We start from the raw sequence: 19,595 nt of genomic DNA on the forward strand, positions 1-19,595 counted from the left end.
CCTCAAACAAAAAAATCGCAGTCACAATCAAAATTTACAGGTTTTAAAAATACTTGTGGATGCTTTATCATCTCAAATAACCCTTTCACTGCAACCTCTGGAAATAATTTCATACCAAAACAAATGTAAAACTCATTGACATAACAAAATGCTCAGTTATCACAAAGATTTGAACAGGTTGAAATAGACCCTCCTGGCAGGACTCTCCACCTCTCTGTGAACCACAGAGGTAAAAGGTTCCTGAAACACAGAGTGCCCTGCCAGCAGACTCCCACGCAAGGGCTTGAAGGATTTTTATTGAGTCTGACATTTGTGCTGGGGCTTTGCAGGGGGAACTTGTCAGCAGGGAGCACCTGCCAAGCCCCGCTCTTCCATCCGGCTGCTGCGACCCTAACTAAGTGCCACACTCTTTTATTGCTCTTCCTTACGAAATCGGGTGAAATATGGCTTTGGCAGGTCAAGGTTTTCCACAGCATTTGAAAAATAAAAAAATTATCTATTCCAATAGCATTACCAGAAAGATAGTAACTGCAGGATGGTCCCAGATATTGAATTTTGTGCAAAAATTCCATCGCTGGGGCATTTTGCCCAGCAGAATGGACATTGCCATGCCATCAGGAAAAGCAGCCTTGTCCAATATTAAAACATTGGGCCAAATTTACTTCTGTGAATGGTACAACTTCAATGACCATTATTCAGACCACTACAGATACTACAGGCTTGGATATTGTAAAAAAGCCTAAGAACAACATACAGCATGCAAATCTTTGATATTATCACCTACAGCTTCGCTGTTCATTGAAAAATAACCAAACCCCAAAACACACTAGTGCACAAGCCCCTTCAGTGCCCAGACAAGAAAGATTCCCCGTGGCAGGGAATTTTCCTGCCTGTGTGATCATGAAAACCCTGCAAAAAGATGATCCTAAACCCTTCCCTCCACCAGCACCCTACAACTAGATGCTGTTGGATACTCTATGCACCTGTATCAACTATTACCCACTACATTGCTTCATCTCTTCCCTGTTTTCTCAAGCACAAAATTCAAGTATCACAGAAGAAAAATATCCAGAGGAAACCTAGGCAAAGTCTGGGAAATTCAGTCTGGGTAGAATATTTATCTTTATGGTCACCTCCATGCCAAAATGATGTTTTGCCAACTGTCAATTCGCTGATTAAATTCCATTCATGTAATTTGGTTTTCAAGGCATTAGAAGAGCACAGAAAAATAAAAGAACTCCAAGTACTCCTTGAGCGGTCTCCAGCTTGCAAGCAAGCTTTCCTAAAAAGATGATGAGCTTTGTGGAAACAGGAAACAGTGCTCAGCTGTCAGCAGGTGACTTTGAAACAAATGGCCTGCAGACATATCCTGATTATCCTTCATGGTTGTTTGACCAGCCTCTTCCACTCGCCTAAATTTCTCATTATTGCAGTTTCCAAAAGTTAATGAAGTAGGCCCAGAAAAATGAAACACAGTGAAAGGAGAGGAGGAAAGGAGCCAGTTTGAGACAGGTTTGAATCAATGGGCTTTCTTCCAGAGGGCTTCCCCCAAGCACAACTCCAAATGCTTGAGTGCCTAGGTGGTGATCCACCAGCCATTTCCATCTGCTTGTAGCTAAATCCAGATGCACACCCATGAAAGATTAGCATTAGCCCACACTTTCAGCTGGCCCTGGAACTGTCAGGCTGACACAGGAAGGATGCTAACATCATGAATTCTCCAATTCTGCTAACACCGATGCTGCCTTAAAAAAAAAGCAATGAAACAAAAGAACAAAACAAAACAATACCAACCCCAAACCAAGCACACCTGATGCCCAGTAAATTTCCCACTTCCTTTCATTCTGTTTTTCTCAGCATTTCTCCTCTGTGCATTCCTGGAAATTAATCAAGTTTAAACCTGTAATCAATCATGTCTACCAGGCAAGCAAGCACAGTTTAAGTTGTAAGTATTTTAGATCTAGAAGTAACTAATTGGACCAGATTTCATTTCATTACAACAATATTTATGTATAATAGGTTCACTGTTTATAAATTTTAGTTACAATTATGTTCCTCCTGCATATCATTAAAATGATGACTTCAAGAAAAAGGTTTATGGATCCAGTCCTGTTTTCACTGAAAGTCCCTATTCACTTCAAATATCCAATTCATAATGCAGGCTGGGAAGTTACAAATTATTGGGGTCTGTAAACAAAAAGGAAGAAACACAGATTCAAAACCACTTTGTGATAAAGGATTCTTGATAGTCAAAAGCACTAACGAGTTTACTTTAATTTTAAAGGGATTGCAGACATTTACTATATAGGCACATTAACTATGAGTAATGCTATTTGTTAAAATTGCTCTTCCAAAACCAAATACAATAAAATTGTTTCCAAACTTTCCTCTTTCACCACTCCTTGCTAGGCCTAAAATAAAAAGCTGGGACTAGGCATGTAGCTTTTTTCCCCAGATAAGATTTGCTTGGATACCAAATTCCAAAACTTGAAAGAATTCATACAGCAGTCACAAAAGTTTTGAATGCCTCAGTTCTCCATAATGTGCTCAGATATTGCAGGGAATCAGCTGACGGCCCCCAGTTCAGGGACACCAGTGCCAACAGAGGCCAGAAACCCAAAGTTCTTTGTCTGAGCTGAACAAGAATTGGGACCCTCACAACAATCATTGCAGAGGGAAGCTCCATTTCTTCCAGGTACAATTTGTTCACATTCTTCTGTCTTTGCAAGAGAAATACTTCATGAGAAATACTTCCTCCTGCTTCAGTGCTTGCTTATTTACCCTGTGCAAGGTGGATTTCTGCCAAAAAACTCTCTCTTCTGCTGTATCCCCACAGAATCCAGCCCGTGGGTTTCATTACTGGATGCAACTCACTGACCTCCTTCAATGAGACACTGCCCATGGCACCAGAGGCACTAAAACACAAGTTTAAGTGTAGAGAATAAATAAATAAATATGAGCTAAAATATCCCAGAAAGATATCTTGGTTTAAAAAGAGAAGGTTTGTCATTATCCCTCTTCAAGGCAGAGGTGACACATTACAGAAGAGAAACTGCTGTTCCTCACAGGTTCTTCTAAAAGCCTTAGAGCCTCAAAACTTGAGACTGCAAAGATTTTAATACATAAAATGAAAACAGTGCGTCTTTCAGTGGTTCCAACTATTTTAAATTGTGGCTTAGGAATCTACCTATCCTCCCTCCAACGTACAGGATAACATATTTTCCCAAAAAAAACCATCATTGTGCTGTGATTTCAAGGGATTGGTACCAAAGTCCCTTCACTTTGTCACTTCTACCCTCACTCTGAAAAGGCTAGCAACATTCATCTACCAAGTTTTGGCCGCCTCCACAAGTCAAATGCAAGGTACTGATTTTGTCCTTTGTCTGTCTTTTTTTTTTTTTCTTCCCCCTGGAAAATAGAATTTATGGGTGTTTTTTACAGCAGTCTACAGCATTTCCCATCCTACATTATAGAGACTTGCAGTTAAAAGGGGAAATGCTTTGCTTCTGAAAAACAAGTAAAGGATGTCTCTTGCTGAAAAATCCTAAAAATCCCACTTACATAAACAATGTCCCATTTCCAAAGCACAGAGATTTCTGAAGTTCAGCAAACAGACTGTCTGCGCTGCATTTACACAGACCCATGTTAATTCATCACTTTCAAGTCTAATTACCAAGCCATTTCCCTCTTGGCAAACCCTAATGGCCAGAAGAATTAGGTTTTACATGGTCAGGATACTGAGGGTAACATATACCCGTAACTCTCAGCAGCTGTGCAATTTGTAAAGCCTTCCAAGCTTCGTGCAGGCACAGGACTACTTTAAGGTAAACCTTCCTGCTCACACTCTGCTGTATCTGGACCAGTCCTGCTTCAGTGCAATCTGTCCTACAAAAAGTCATAACAGCATCTTTCAAAAGTATGGGGAAAGGAAATTGGGATTGTGCAAGCAATTACTAATTAGAACCACAAAGGAGAGGAAAAGGCGCCGTGCATCTCATGGTTCACCTCTCCTGGTGCACGACTGCAGAAGTTTTTCCTTCCTCAATCATTTCTGCTCTCCAAACCCCACTGTGACACCTTTAACTTTCTACCATCTTTTCTGCTGCAGGTTTATCATTTGTTCTTTAGAAACAGTCATGGTGAATGCCTCCCTTTTTCTCTACAGTCAGGCCACTGAGCCACTAATTTTTCCTTTTCAGTTCTCTCTAAACTTATCCTAACATTTCAACATAAATCAGAAAGAGAAGGAAAAATCCTCCAAGAGCATTAGAAGCTCAGAGTAACAGGAAAAAAATGCAGAAGTGAACACAGCTCAAAGTATCTTTACATCTTCACTACCACACTGGAAATTCAAGTCTCTATTCAGAATCACTCTCTCGACTTCTTGCATCAAGGATAATCAGATTTTCCTCTCAAGCAATTGCTCCTTACATTGAACTATTTTTCTTCAGAGCTGCAGGATTATATTTTCATAAATTGTCTTTAACACTGCTATGTATCCAACCCACATTGTTAATTCCTTGATTAATATGTATAAGTGTGTTGCCTACTTGCAAAATAGGGAGGGTGTGGACAGACAAGAAAAAAATCCAGGAGTTTAGTTCATATCCATAAAACATATGGAACTTCTGTTCTAAGGAGTCTGGGTAAGAAATAATCTTTTCCAAATAAAACATTTTGACAATGATCAATGTCAATTACTATAATTTTTGCTGACTTTTATTATTAGTTCTAACTAATAAACACAAATAGATTTTGTAAAACAAAACTGCTACACCAGACAGTTCCATTAGGTAGCGAGTTAGATGTATTGCAATTATGGAATGAATTATGGCTTGGGAATGTGTAATTAATAAAACACTGTGGCATAACTGAGTGCAACCACAGTGTTTGCCATGGAGTAATGGCTTATGCAGTGACAGAATCCACTACCTGATGTGAAGGAGACATTATTATGAATGGTCCAAACAAGAAAATTCCTTAGCTTTCTTTGTCTACCTCTACACTCATTTAATTACAAATTCTATTAGTTCATATGCGCCTGCTGCTGAGAAGGGATTGTTTAGTGATTTTTACAGAAGGTTGGGAGCAAAACATTCGTGTTTTAAACCCACAAGCTTTAGCCAAATCTAAATAATAGGTTAATGAATACTTGGCAGGGTGCTTTGAAGAACAAGAGCATTAAGTGATTTACTCATCTGTGTATTTCATATCTGTATTTCTGATGAGAATCACACGTAAAATTATTCCCACAGCTTAAGAGTTCCAGCTTCTCTGGGTTTCTGGACATGCCCTAGTAGGATCAGGAGAGGCTGCCTACCCAGGAGATACGGAATGTGGCACATTCTGCACAAAGCCCACAGCATCCTATCAAGGATTTAAACCAAGAGGATTTAAACTCTCACAAAGCTGTATCACAGAGGGTTTTCACTGCCAAGGCAAAGAAAACTAATTCAGCCAACAGAGGGAATGGGGAGACAATATAAACAGGTGTTTCCTTGAAAACTTCAGCATGGGCAGTAATAGCACAGGAAATGGATCTCCAGAGGCCACAAATCGTTAGCATCTCTAGTGCATTTGCAAATTCCTACTGTGCAAAGTCAGCCTGTAAAAAAGGGCCATTTCTAATAAGTGCCTTGTCTGGTTTCCTACACCATTTAATTTAGATGAATTTTATGAGAACTCTGCTACATATTTTACCTCCCATCTGGTTCAGATTTGACAATGAAATATTTGTGTGTCCCACCCTGTTCTTTTTAAAGCTCCAAAACCAGATGTCTCTAGCACAACACGACTGCAGCAGGTCACACCACATTCTTTAGCAAGCTGTGCCAGGCCTACTACCCCTGACAGACAGTCCCAGGTAAGGTAAAATCAGGTCGTTTACTCCCTTTAAAAAGCAAACAAACAAACTCAACACCTCCACAGCACTGTGTGAAAAGATTGTTTAAAAGGGTATTATGGCTTAACATTCCAAGAGGTTTGATCTTGATGAAGTGCTGGTTCTGAAAGCTAAACACATTAACAATTGCAGCAGGGGATGGTATTTTTTCCCTCTTCACTGGCTTGATTCAAGGAAACAATTGTGCAATTTCTCTGGTGCTTCAAGGCATAGCACTTCTGGGAAGCTCACAAATTTCACAGCTGCATACATTGCAAATAAGAAGGATTCTCAATCAGATTTAGCATTTTCAACAAGAATGTTCATTTCTTAACAGCTTCACAGGGCAGCTCTATGCTACGTGTGATGCCACATCCTGTGACACAAATAATTTATTTGTGTCACCAAAACATCAAAATGACACCTGCTATCCTTTCCTGAAGATACAAATGTCCTGGCAATACAAAAGAATCTGTAGGAATGCTGAGGGAGCTTTTTTCCCCAGCAAAATATTGAAGTTTTGACGCGCCTTTAGACAGGACAAATACTTTCTAATGCACCAGTTTGGTAGTTTTTCATGCAAAATAAAACAGGGTAATAGTATTTACTGCAACAGCAAGTAGCAGTTATATTTGTAAGGAGGTATCCCCAAAGAAAGTCCACTTACAGCCTGTCAAATCTTAAATGTTGTAGCAGCAATTTAAACCTGCAATAATCCTGCTTCAGACATGAGCTAAACATCTCTTGGAATCATCACAAAGCAGGATATCAAAAAAAAAAATGCTATCAGCTGTTTGCACAATAATCCCTTCTTAATGTCACACATGAAAGGACACAAGTGTTTCCAAATCTTTTTATGAAGTTTTTCCCAGTCTGGCAAAATGTTTAAACATAGATGTAAATATAGGCATATAAATATTCTCCTTGAAAATTTGTGTTATGTAACTTATGATCATATTGTTTGCTTGATGGAGACACCAAATTAGGCCAGGGCAGCAACAACCCTGGGAAAAGAAAGGTGTAAAGTTACTGGAAATAAAACGTAAAACCACAGACAAGAGGCAAAGAGCATGAGAACTGGTAGATTCATTCCTGCAAATGAGATGAAAAAGGAGGAACTCCATCAGCTTACCTGTTTATGCCAACTTAAATGGGCTTGAGTAAAAGTCACACATTACCTTTCTGTATAAACAGTGAAGATATTTAATAAAATAATTCTAGAAGGATAAATAAATTCATGATTGTACAGTGTAAGAATAATTTATCAGGAAATAACGTCTGTTATTTTTGTAACAGGATTACTTACTTTCCTCTTTCAACTGCCAAGGCATCTATTTCATCAAAGAAAAGAACTGAAGGAGACACTGCTCTGGCTTTCCTGAAGATCTATAAAAAACAACATTGATACACCCAGTTTTAAGGGATGGAAGCTGTTTACAGTACACTATCACACCTCAAGAGCTACAGAGCTTCACCTAACAGACATCGGCCTGTCTTGTCTTGGGTTTTCATTTTAAAACAGTTTTTTTAAATAATGCAGGCCTGTAGTAAAAGCTGCCAGAGGATCCCAAATTCAACCTGTATCACTAGATTGATGCAGGAGAAAGTTAAATATTCCTGCTGCTTCATTTTCTTCTTTAAGCTAACAGTAGAAGGAGTTTTTCAGAAAGTTTAATGGTAACCTCATAAGCAGAGAAGCATTTGAAAGTCAAGGAAGTCACAGCTTGCCCTTTCTCACCTCTCTCACGGCTCGTTCAGACTCACCAACATATTTATTCATCAACTCTGGTCCCTGCAAAACAAAAAATTAAAAAGCATGATACATTTGCATACAAAATTACTGAGGCAATCTGCCAGTGCTACACTGGTCATGCTGTTACAAAAAATTCTGACATTTTATCATTTGTAACTCTTATGGGTACACTTTTACTTACCCTCTACTTGTACCAAGCTTTCTCCTTTTATTTTAGTACCTATGCATGTTGGTTAGTCCTCTCATCCTAATACTTTGCCAGTGCCTTCATGAGAAATGGAATTAACCAAAAAACCCCAAAAGCTGTGAGGTTCTTAAAAGAGCTCAATAACAGCACCAAGGGGCTGCAAATCAGCCAAAAGGACAAATCACAGCAAAGCATTTACTTGCACTCTCAACCTGCATCCTGTCCAACCAAGGACCACAACAGTGTAATAAATTTTGGGTAAAAATTTGTGTATAAAATAATAACCTGATGTGTAATGGGAATAATGTTAATAAAAATCGTGAAATCCAGTATAGGGCTAATCGTTTCCCCCCCAGCCTGCCAGTCTCAGTTGCAAAGACAGGATGAACATCATCAAGCTAAGACAAAGACACTGGCCAACCTCGATAAGAATCACTTCCTTGCCAATGCAAGGAAGAAATTCCTTCGTGACGATGATGCCAATCTCATCAACTCTCTGGCGATTTCATCAACTCTCTGGGCGCAACAAGCAAAATGAAATCAGCATAAGACTAACCCATGAAATTGACATAAGAAAGAGCTTTCCCGGAATGAGACAACGAGACTTGACGAGATCCAGGAAGGCCATCGAAAAGAAATTCGGACTATCCAGCCCATCCTGGACACCTGGACTGCCTCAGGGCAGAAAAACCCTATAAAATGTTGGACTGAAAGCTGCATCGGCGTGGATTTGGGAGTCTTGTACCCCGGTGCGGTCCCCTATCCACCCAGCGCGGCGCTGACAATTTCCTATTTTTGTGGCTTTCTCATCTTTCTGGTGTTCAATATTCTGTTATTAATAGTCTTTTATTTATCCAATATTTGCCATTGCATTTATAACAGATTTGGTGCCGTGACTCGGATTTGGAGGAAGCTGCAGGGACCTGCGATCCAGGAGGGTACCCCTGCCGAGTTCGGCGGCCTGGTGAGTGAGGAGACCCTGCGGCTCCACCCAAACCTCCGAACCAAATTTAGGAACGAGAAAGCCACAAATTAGGACAGGGGAGAGAACGGATCCGGGGGCAAAAGAGAGCTCGGGAAGGCAAAGGGCCTTCGGAAAAGCCGCAGCTTGCAATTGCTCGTAAAACGTCTACGTGCATGAAGACATCCACGCAGGAAAAGGAGCTGTAAGTACTGCTGGTTGAGCGGGTGATCGGGCGAGTGTGTGAGATGTGATCTGATCACAAAGCAAGTGTGGACTTCAAGGTCGCATTTCTGTCTTCCCGCGAGAGGAACGGTCGGCCGCGAAGGAAGCGATTTCGTGTGAAACTCTCTCACATCACTCGTCAAAACCGGGACGAGGGAAGTCTCGGGGACCAATACGGAGTGGGCAAAAGGGGGAAGGGTACGTCCTGTTGAGCTCAGGAATTGGTAAACCCTTTTTGCCAGCGGACCAAGGTAAGGGTCCAAAAGGAATCCGAAAGGATGGAGAACCGATCAGGAACCCCCGGCACAGCTTGCTGGAGGGGTGAGTGATCGAAAAAGCCCCATCCCCTGAAAAAGGAAAAAAACACAATGCACAGGCAGAAAAGTCAACTCGCAGGGAAATTTGAAGATTTGGTAAGGAGAATTCGCGAAACATGGGACAGAGAAAGAGTAAGCCCCAGAAAAAGAACTCACAAAAGTGCTCCTCTGGTAAGGGAAAGGGAACCATGAAAATCCCTCGAAATAGTCCCTTGGGGTGGATGTTGGAACATTGGGGAGATTGTCCACAAAGAAAAGAGAAATCCAAGGAAAAAATGATTTATTATTGCATGGATGTGTGGGGTGGTGAAGAATTGAGGAACCACCTTATGTGGCCAGTAATGGGAACATTTGAAAGTTGGACATGTAGTGAGTTAAATCGCTATGTGGAAAACAAGAGCCCCTCGGACCCCAAGGAGAAGGAATATTCCCGGCTTTGGTTAAACACCCGAGCGGGCTTGTTTCCAATGAAACAGAAAGGGCGGCCCGGAACCGGGACCGAGCCCTGGGAACCCCTGGACCACCTCCCACCTCCCTACAATGGGTTGAATTCCCCACCCTCTCTGGAGCAAGTGGTGCCCACAGCTTCTTTGGATCCTCTAAGCCAACTCTTGGGGGCACCAGCATCCCAGGTGGGGAGCCATGCCTCCCCTCCATTGTCCTCGCTGGCAGCTCCCTTTCTGCCCTCCCCACTCTTGCCTCTTCTGTCCGGCTTGGGTCCGTCGGCGGCACCCCCGTCGATAGACGCTATGGCCACGGGAGCCCCCTCTGAGGTCCCTCCTGCACAAGCTTGGGAGCACTCTCGTCCACTTTTTCCGCCGCCACCAGGGTTGGTCCGAGCGGAGGAGAGACTCCCTTTTGCCGCACAGGCGGCAATTCCGCCCCCGCAATCCGGGAGGGGGAGACAACCCACTGCTACCACTTCTCCCCCTGCTAGCAGAACCCGACTGAAAGCAAGGATGGTGGGTGATGAATGGGGAGAGAATGAGAATGAGGGACACAACCTACTTCCACTTAGGGAGGTACCAACGGCCCCTGGGGTCATTGGGTTTGTTAATGTACCCCTCAACACAGGAGATGTAAGGGCGTTTAAGAAGGAAATGGGGCGATTGTTGGACGATCCTTTTGGTGTGGCAGATAGGTTGGATGAGTTCCTGGGAAGCAGTATTTATACATATGAAGACCTGATGGCAAACCTAAGGTCTCTGTTCAACAATGAGGAAAGGGAGATGATAAAACAGGCGGGTATCAGAGACTGGGACAGGAGAAACCCACAAGGGACACCCGGGGATCAAAAGTGGCCCAGCTCTAGCCCGAACTGGAACGCACAAACAGAGGACGGGAGAAGGAGCATGATAGACCTGAGAAATATCATAATCCAGGGCATTCGGGAAGCCGTCCCAAGGGGTCAGAACATTAGTAAAGCTTTCAATGAATGTCAGGGGAAAGATGAGTCCCCCACTGAATGGATTGAGCGACTAAGGCGAAGTCTACAGATATATTCTGGGACGGACCCCAATTCCCCCGTGGGGGAGGTGTTGCTCAAAACACAGTTTGTAGCGAAAAATCCTGGGAGGACATTCGAAGAAAGCTTGAAAAGATAGATGGCTGGCAAGACAAAAGCTTGCAAGAGTTGCTGAGGGAAGCTCAGAAAGTTTACATGAGAAGGGAGGACGAGAAGCAGAAGGTGCAAGCCAAGGTTTTGGTAGCGGCAGTGAAGGAGGTCCAGAGACAGGAGCAGGCTTCGGGTAAGGCAACCCCAGACACCAGAAGGGAACTGCCTGAGTGTTACTATTGTAAAAAGGCAGGACACCTTCGGAGAGATTGCAAGAAAAGGATAAGAGATGAAAAGATGTTCCAAGAGGATTAGGGGTGTCAGGGGCTCTTCACTTTGGGGACCAGGACATCTAACGAGCCCCTGGTAAAATTGAAAGTAGGTCCCCAGCGTCAAGAGATCGTTTTTCTGGTGGATACCGGGGCAGAAAGGAGCACCATGCAGCATTTACCGAAGGGGTGCATGGTCAGTGAAGAGAAAGTTGTGGTGGTGGGGGCAAAGGGGGATCCTTTTAAAGTGCCAGTGATAAAAAGCGTAGAAATTGAATCAGAGAATAAAGTCTGCTTGGGGAATTTGTTGTTGGTGGAGGAAGCTGATTACAACTTGCTAGGGAGAGATATGATTATCGCTCTTGAAATTAGCATAGTTGTAAGAAGTTCCGATCTCATGGTAAGGATGTTTAGGCTCACCGAGAAGGATGAGGCAGACATCAATCCAGAGGTATGGCACTCAAAAGGGGAGGTTGGGAAGCTAGAAATAGATCCCATTCACATAATCGAGAATCCCGAGGACCCTATATGGGTCAAACAGTATCCCATTCCTCTGGAAGGGAGAAAGGGATTGAAGTGGGTAATCGATGACCTTTTGAAGGGAGGAACAATAGAGCCATGCATGTCCCCCCATAACACCCCTATACTGGCTGTGAAAAAGGCAGATGGAAGCTATCGGCTAGTTCAGGATTTGAGGGCAGTAAATGCTCGAACCAGGACTAGGTTTCCGGTGGTGGCCAATCCATATACTTTACTGAATCAGCTCATGCCTGAGGATGTATGGTATAGTGTGATTGACCTGAAGGATGCATTCTGGACTTGTCCCTTGGATGAGAAAAGCAGGGATTACTTTTCTTTCCAATGGGAGGACCCTGATACCAATAGAAAACAGCAGTTGAGATGGACAGTGCTTCCCCAAGGGTTTGTAGAATCCCCTAACCTGTTTGGGCAGGCCCTGGAACACCTCTTGACTCAATTTACCCCGAAGGCAGGGACAAAACTGTTGCAGTATGTGGATGACCTGTTAATAGCTGGACCTTCTGAGGGAAGTGTGAGGAAATGCACGGTGGAATTGCTAAATTTCATTGGAGCTAAGGGGCTGAAAGTTTCAAAATCCAAACTACAGTTCACGGAGCCCGAAGTGAAATATTTGGGTCATTGGCTGTCCCAAGGGAAAAAGAAATTAGACCCTGAGAGGGTCGCGGGAATCATTACATTACCCGCTCCAAAAACTAAAAGGCAAATACGCCAAGTGTTAGGGCTCCTGGGATACTGTAGACAGTGGATTGAAGGTTTCAGTGAGAAAGTGAGATTTCTGTATGAAAGATTGAACACCGACAGGGTGAAGTGGACTGAGCAGGATGAATTGGATTTCCAAAAATTGAAAGAGGTCCTCATGACGGCCCCAGTACTGACCCTTCCAGATGTGAACAAAGAGTTTCAATTGTTTGTAGATGTCAGTGGACAGACTGCACAGGGAGTCCTGACTCAGGAATGGGCCAGCAAAAGGAAACTCATAGGATTTTTATCTAAAATCCTGGATCCTGTGAGTCGGGGATGGCCTACGTGCTTGCAGGCCATAGTTGCAGTGGCACTCCTGGTGGAAGAGGCAAGGAAAATCACCTTTGGAGCCTCAATGATCGTTTACACCCCCAACAATGTGAGAAACATTCTACAACAAAAGGCAGAAAAGTGGTTGACCGATTCCAGGCTTCTGAAATATGAAGCCATTCTGATCAGCTCTCCGGGATTAGAGTTAAAAACCACCTCAGCACAGAACCCTGCACAGTTCATGTTTGGAGACCCCTCCGAGGAACTGCTGCATGATTGTGCTGAGATCGTGGAACTCCAGACAAAAGTAAGACCAGATTTGGAGGATCAGGAATTGGAAGGGGGAGAAAAATGGTTTGTGGATGGGTCAGCGAGAGTAGTGGAAGGGAAAAGGAAATCAGGGTACGCAGTAGCGGACGGCAGAACAGGAAAAGTGGTGGAATCGAGCCCCCTGAGGCCCGAATGGTCGGCCCAGGCTAGTGAGCTTTACGCTCTCCTGAGGGCTCTCAAAAGGCTAAAGGGAAAAAGGGGGACCATATTCACCGATTCCCGATATGCGTTTGGGGTGGTTCACACTTTCAGGAAGATTTGGGAAGAGAGAGGTTTGATAAACACAAAAGGGAAAGGCTTGGTCCACGGGGAGATGATTCGACAAATCTTGGAGGCAATCAGGGAACCAAAAGAGATTGCGGTGGTGCATGTGAAAGGGCATCAGACCGGATTGCAATTTCAAACGCACGGCAATAATCTGGCTGATCAGGAAGCGAAAATGGCAGCGTTGCTCACAGTGAGCATCCCCGAGGTAGTCGGGGAGGAGAACTCCGAAATCCAAATATGTCCCTCTGAAAAGGACATTGAAGGATTCAAGGAGATGGGAGGGGCTTTGGAAATGGGGAAATGGAAATTGCCTGATGGAAGGGAACTGGTCCCGAAAAGTACGGCCAGAGGGATCCTGAGACGTCTGCATGAGCAGACCCATTGGGGAACACGGGCATTGGCTGACCAGTTTCTGAAGTTCTTTGGGTGCAAGGGTATCTTTGAATTGGCAAAACAGGAGGTACAGGGGTGCGTGACTTGCCAGAGAGTGAACCGGTCCAGATCCAGACAAACGGCTTGGGGAGGTCATCCTCTTTCATACCGGCCATTTGAAAGGATCCAGGTGGATTTCACTGATTTACCAAAGGTCGGAAGATATAGGTACTTATTGGTTATTGTGGACAAATTGACACACTGGGTAGAGGCATACCCAAGGGCGAAAGCCACAGCTCAAACGGTCTCCAAAGTATTGTTAGAAGAAATAGTCCCCAGGTACGGAATCGTGGATTGCATAGATTCAGACCAAGGGACTCATTTCACCTCAAAAATTATAAAACAATTAACCGAGGCCTTGGGAATCAGATGGCAATATCACACCCCCTGGCACCCCCAGAGTTCAGGGCAAGTAGAGAGAATGAATCAAACTTTAAAATCACAATTGGCAAAACTCATGTTGGAAACAAAAATGTGCTGGGTGAAATGCCTTCCCCTTGCTTTGCTGAATGTAAGAACCATGCCTCACTCTGATACAGGGCTGTCCCCTTTTGAAATGTTATATGGGATGCCATACAAACACGGAATGCTGGTGGGACATCCCCGAGTCGAGGATGTGCAATTGCAACCTTATCTCATCACTGTAAACAAAAATTTACAGGAGCTTCGAAGGCGTGGACTCATTCCCCAAAGTGCTCCTCTCGGGTTTCCAATCCACCAGATTCAGCCGGGAGACAAAGTGTTGATCAGAACTTGAAAAGAAACCCCTCTCACCCCGCAGCGGGAAGGACCGTTCCTAGTGCTGCTCACGACCGACACTGCAGTTCGAACCACTGAGAAGGGTTGGACTCATTCATCAAGGGTGAAAAAGATCGGGGACCCAAAAACCTCGGACTGGAAGGTTACCACCCCTCCTGGAGAACTCAAAATCAAACTCAGACGACAAACTAGATGAACGATCAGATAAGTTGCATTACCCCAGGTTGTGAATGTTTTCCCTTCATTCATTTTGAGTGTGTATACTGTAAACAGGTTTGGGTAACCCACTGTCGGGGAGGGAATCGACCGAAGAGTTTGTGTACTAACTGTCTGACTGAGGAGCAGGATAACACAGACTGTCTCTTAGTACTTGCCACTAGGGCTGGACTTTTGGAACTGTGCTCTCCTGAGTGGTTCCATATTTTCAAAAAGGGGATTAAAGGGAAATTGGACGCTAAAGCAGTGCCTTTAGCCGTTGAGTGCCAAAGGACCATCAAAGTACCCTGCCGAGGGGATACAATCAAATTATCCCGGTGGGCAACCTACAAAAGAAGGTTTGCCATCAGGACCACACGGGCCCCTGAAGCACACCCTTGCTGCCAAGAAGATGGTTTACCCCGCCGTATGTACACGTATGGGCGAAGGGCAAGGCAGAGGGGTTTTTTGGTGGGGAATCCTGACGGTCCTGAGCCTAGCTGTGTGCTGGGTCAAGGGGGCCCTTCCAGGGGCGCTCCTGGGGGAGAGTCCTCCCACTAAGTGCGAATGGTGCTTAACAGCTCCAGAAACCGGGCAGATAATGGATTGTCCTCTGGAAAGGCAGTTGGGTGATTGTTGGGCCAATGGCACTCGATTTCACCTTTCTGAATCGGAAGAAAGGGTCCGGTGCCAACGCTCAGGGGCAAGTCCTAAGGGCAGACTGTTCAGGGATCCTGCTCGCTCACTCGTTAGACAAAGGCGCGAAATCGAAATCCCTTACCCGGTGCAAGCATGTCAGCAATGTAACAAAACTGTATGGGTGGGAGGAAAAAGGCAATCTACTTTCCTTGCCTACTACAAGGTGAATCCCCTGTGTTACGACAAAACGAAACTAAAAATATGTAATATGGGTGGAAAATTGTATTGGGAAGGGAAGAACCTCAAACATGAGGAAATAGGTTCCTTGGATTCTGAACCCATCATTTTCGATTTATTGCCACCGGTTGATAATCGTGTGTGCTTGCAGTTTGACCAGGCCTTTTGTTTCTCAAGGAACGAGGAAGGGATGGATCCTGAAAGTAAAATGGAACAGGTAATGCTGGAACTCAGGAGACAGGAAGCCGAGGCCAGAAAGAGGAGAATTGAGCAAGAAAGATTAAGGTCACTCAGTGAGCAATATGAACAATTGGAGAAGCAATATGGGGATGGGGGATTTCTGGCCCCTAACCAAAATCTCTTTGTAGAACTAATGCAGGAGATAGCCACCGAATTGGGACTGACGGATTGCTGGATCTGTGGGGGATTAAAGTCAGCCGAAAGGTGGCCCTGGAAGGGAGAAGGATTAGCCCCGGAACAGCTTCTAAAATGGGAAAGCTCAAAAATATCAAAAATAGTAAAGAGACCGGAGGGATGGATTTTGGAAAAAAGGATAGTCAGAACTATCTGCATTAGCCGGGAAGGGAAGGAGTTCACTGATCTGGTGGGTTATACTCCTTGCATAAATACCTTAACGGTAAATGATAAGGCACGGGTCTGGCAACCCGAGCCACCCTCCGGATATTGGGGCAAAATTCGAGAGAAAGACTGCGAATGGTTCGAGACCATGGGACTTTGTTGGCATAAAAGTCCCGGGACTAATCCGTTCCAGGCATTAGTGGGACTAAGAGAGTACTGGGACGAGCCAGGCAGAACCAATGTAGGCTGGAAAGCTCCAGACGGGATATATTGGATTTGCGGAAAGAAAGCTTACAGCGAACTTCCCCGGAAATGGAAAGGGTCCTGTACCCTAGGCATGATAAGACCCTTTTTCTTCACTTTGCCCAGGGCTGAAAGCAATTTGTTAGGAGCGCCTCTTTTTGAAACATTGAACCGACAGAGAAGGGAGATAAGGCGAGAGCTACCTGTAGCTGGGGGCAACCAGAAATGGGGAGAGGAGGAGTGGCCGGCAGAGAGAATCATTGAGTATTATGGGCCAGCCACCTGGGCGAACGATGGCAGTTGGGGATATCGAACGCCCATTTACCTATTGAATAGGTTGATTTGGCTGCAAGCAGTGGTAGAGGTGGTTTCAAACCACACCTCAGATGCCTTGGAACTCCTGGCAAAACAGCACTCGCAGATGAGGGCTTTTGTGTACCAAAATCGGCTTGCCCTCGACTACCTGTTGGCAGAGGAAGGAGGGGTCTGCGGCAGATTCAATGAATCGGAATGCTGCATTGAGATCGATGACTATGGGGAGACTATCAAAGGACTAGCCCAAGAAATCAAAAAGGTGGCCCATGTGCCGGTGCAGAAATGGAATTCAATCCTCCAAGCTTCATGGTGGGACCAGCTGTTCGGACAGGAGGAATGGTGGAAGAAGGTAGTGTTTTTCATAACATGCTCCATCGCAGGCATCATTTTCCTCCCGTGTCTAATCCCCTGTTTCATTCGACTGGTACATTCAGTCATCCAAGGGATGCAAATAGCCTCCCTTCCTATGGATCCAGAGGCAGCCAAAGGGAGAACTGTGTCCAAAATAATGAAGCTCGAGGAAGAGAAGGGTAAAGGGAGGGCTGCTGAGGCCCTAAGGAGATTCGAAGAGGAGCGGAAGCTCCAAGAGGAGGACGAATCCTCTCAAGAGGGATGGGAAGAGTGTAATCTTAACTGGAATTGAGGTCAATAAAAGGAACGAATTTTTAATTTAATGAATTATTAGGCGGGGGACTGTGATAAATTTCAGGTAAAAATTCGTGTATAAAATAATAACCTGATGTGTAATGGGAATAATGTTAATAAAAATCGTGAAATCCAGTATAGGGCTAATCGTTTCCCCCCCAGCCTGCCAGTCTCAGTTGCAAAGACAGGATGAACATCATCAAGCTAAGACAAAGACACTGGCCAACCTCGATAAGAATCACTTCCTTGCCAATGCAAGGAAGAAATTCCTTCGTGACGATGATGCCAATCTCATCAACTCTCTGGCGATTTCATCAACTCTCTGGGCGCAACAAGCAAAATGAAATCAGCATAAGACTAACCCATGAAATTGACATAAGAAAGAGCTTTCCCGGAATGAGACAATGAGACTTGACGAGATCCAGGAAGGCCATCGAAAAGAAATTCGGACTATCCAGCCCATCCTGGACACCTGGACTGCCTCAGGGCAGAAAAACCCTATAAAATGTTGGACTGAAAGCTGCATCGGCATGGATTTGGGAGTCTTGTACCCCGGTGCGGTCCCCTATCCACCCAGCGCGCCGCTGACAATTTCCTATTTTTGTGGCTTTCTTATTTTTCTGGTGTTCGGTATTTTGTTATTAATAAATTGTCTTTTATTTATCTGATACTTGCCATTGCATTTATAACAGTGATTTAAATCAATGTTTAACAGCACATCTTTGGACCTGACACTCTGCAGGTGAAAGCAAGAAGCTCCAGAGCAGCACACCTGAAACCCATCCCCAGCAAGGAAGCCGCTCTGTGTCTGAGCTCATGCACATTCCTGCTCTTCTGCTGAGGCTGCCAAGCAGGATTACGAGTGCCAGCTGCTGTGGTGCCTGTTTATCCTCACAGCCCTGTCCACCAGGAACAGACTGGAGACCACAAAGTCAGCATTCCAGTCTTGAACAAGTACTTACAATTATAAAAAGTAAAACAATGGCAAATTCTCAAAGTATTTTCTGTTCTGCTGTATCCTGTGGGATAGTCTGCTTAAATAATGCTTCCTAATGGGCCTCAGCTTCTCTTGGGATTGGTAATGACTCATTGACTTCAGACTGGTTTGCATCAACATTGACCCACAGCCACAAACAAGGATCACTATCTGCTGCCCTGAACGAAGAGCCAGTGGCTCCAATCTATTTTCCAGGCAACAACAGGTGTCCCTGTAATTTCCCCAGAAGAAACAACATCCTTCACAGTCAGAAAGCTGAACCACCTCCTCCCAGCTGTGGGTGCCTTCAGGTAACACTCAGCCCAGAGCGCAGTGCAGCTTTAACAGAAGGTATGTCACAATTAAGAATGTGTGGCAGACATACATTTATGCACTGGCAGTGACAGAGCTCCTGTTACAAGCCCTCTTTGAATGGGACCATCTGGACTTTGTTCCCAGGTCGGTGGAACACAGATTCATCATTCTAAAAATGCAGCACGCTGGCTTTTGCAGCCTCCCCTCTCCATGCTCATTTTCAATCCTGCAGTAACAGTTAATGCACTGCCTTTTACTTCAACACTGGAAAACACCTGTGCTTATGTAGGGGTAAAAAAAATATCCTCTGAAAAGCAAAGCACAAGTTATCTGATATCAGGAAAGCATCCAGGCATAGACACCATTTTTATTTCTTCCTCTTCAAAGAGTTGCCCTTTATCCAAAGGACCAGGTGAGACAGTGCAGCAGCCAGACCTAGAGCACCACAAAGGCCAAAGCCACACTATAAGGGTTGATAGGGCCAGCTCTGTGTGCCTTGCCTGTAGGAAAGGTAAATTATACAATTAGCAATGTTTTCTTTCAGCAACATCCACCCTTAAAGCGACTGCTGTGGTAGCTAAAGTGTCACCTGGAGGCCTCCAAGGACTGTGGAATTGGAGTTTGGTGGAAACAGAATTACTGAGACACAAAACCAAGGAATGCAGGAAAGAGAGAAGGGAAAAGTAAGGTGAGAGAGACATAAAAAGCAAGGTGAGAGAGAGGTACAAAGCCTTTTGCTGCCTTTTACACCACCCATGAGGAGTGTGCAGCAGTTAGTCAGAGACAGCCCAGCTGCTCCAGGCCTTCGTTGTTCATCACATTCAGGGCAGATGAGAAATGCGATAGCACGGCCCTGACAAATCCTTAAGGAACGAGAGCAGAGTCCTCTCTTTCCATCCAGTTCTATGTTACAATGAGAAATCACTGCAGACTCTACCCACAATTATAGATTTCTCTCTCTTGA

The 19,595-nt window shown here is 44.5% G+C and overlaps 1 protein-coding gene across 1 annotated transcript in view; it reads right to left on the reverse strand.

Moving 5' to 3' along the window:
* Positions 1–19,595, reverse strand: part of AFG2A (AFG2 AAA ATPase homolog A) — a gene marked incomplete at its 5' end in the record, with an annotated part of 172,416 nt that overhangs the window by 119,009 nt on the left and 33,812 nt on the right. Inside the window, 2 exons of the mRNA XM_083861281.1 lie at positions 7,188–7,267; positions 7,620–7,673. Of these exons, the coding sequence (XP_083717407.1) occupies positions 7,188–7,267; positions 7,620–7,673 (134 nt within the window). The remainder of the gene's footprint in view (positions 1–7,187; positions 7,268–7,619; positions 7,674–19,595) is intronic.

This window comes from Zosterops lateralis (genome assembly GCF_965231275.1).
Source record: "Zosterops lateralis genome assembly, chromosome: 5".
Classification (NCBI taxonomy): domain Eukaryota; kingdom Metazoa; phylum Chordata; class Aves; order Passeriformes; family Zosteropidae; genus Zosterops; species Zosterops lateralis.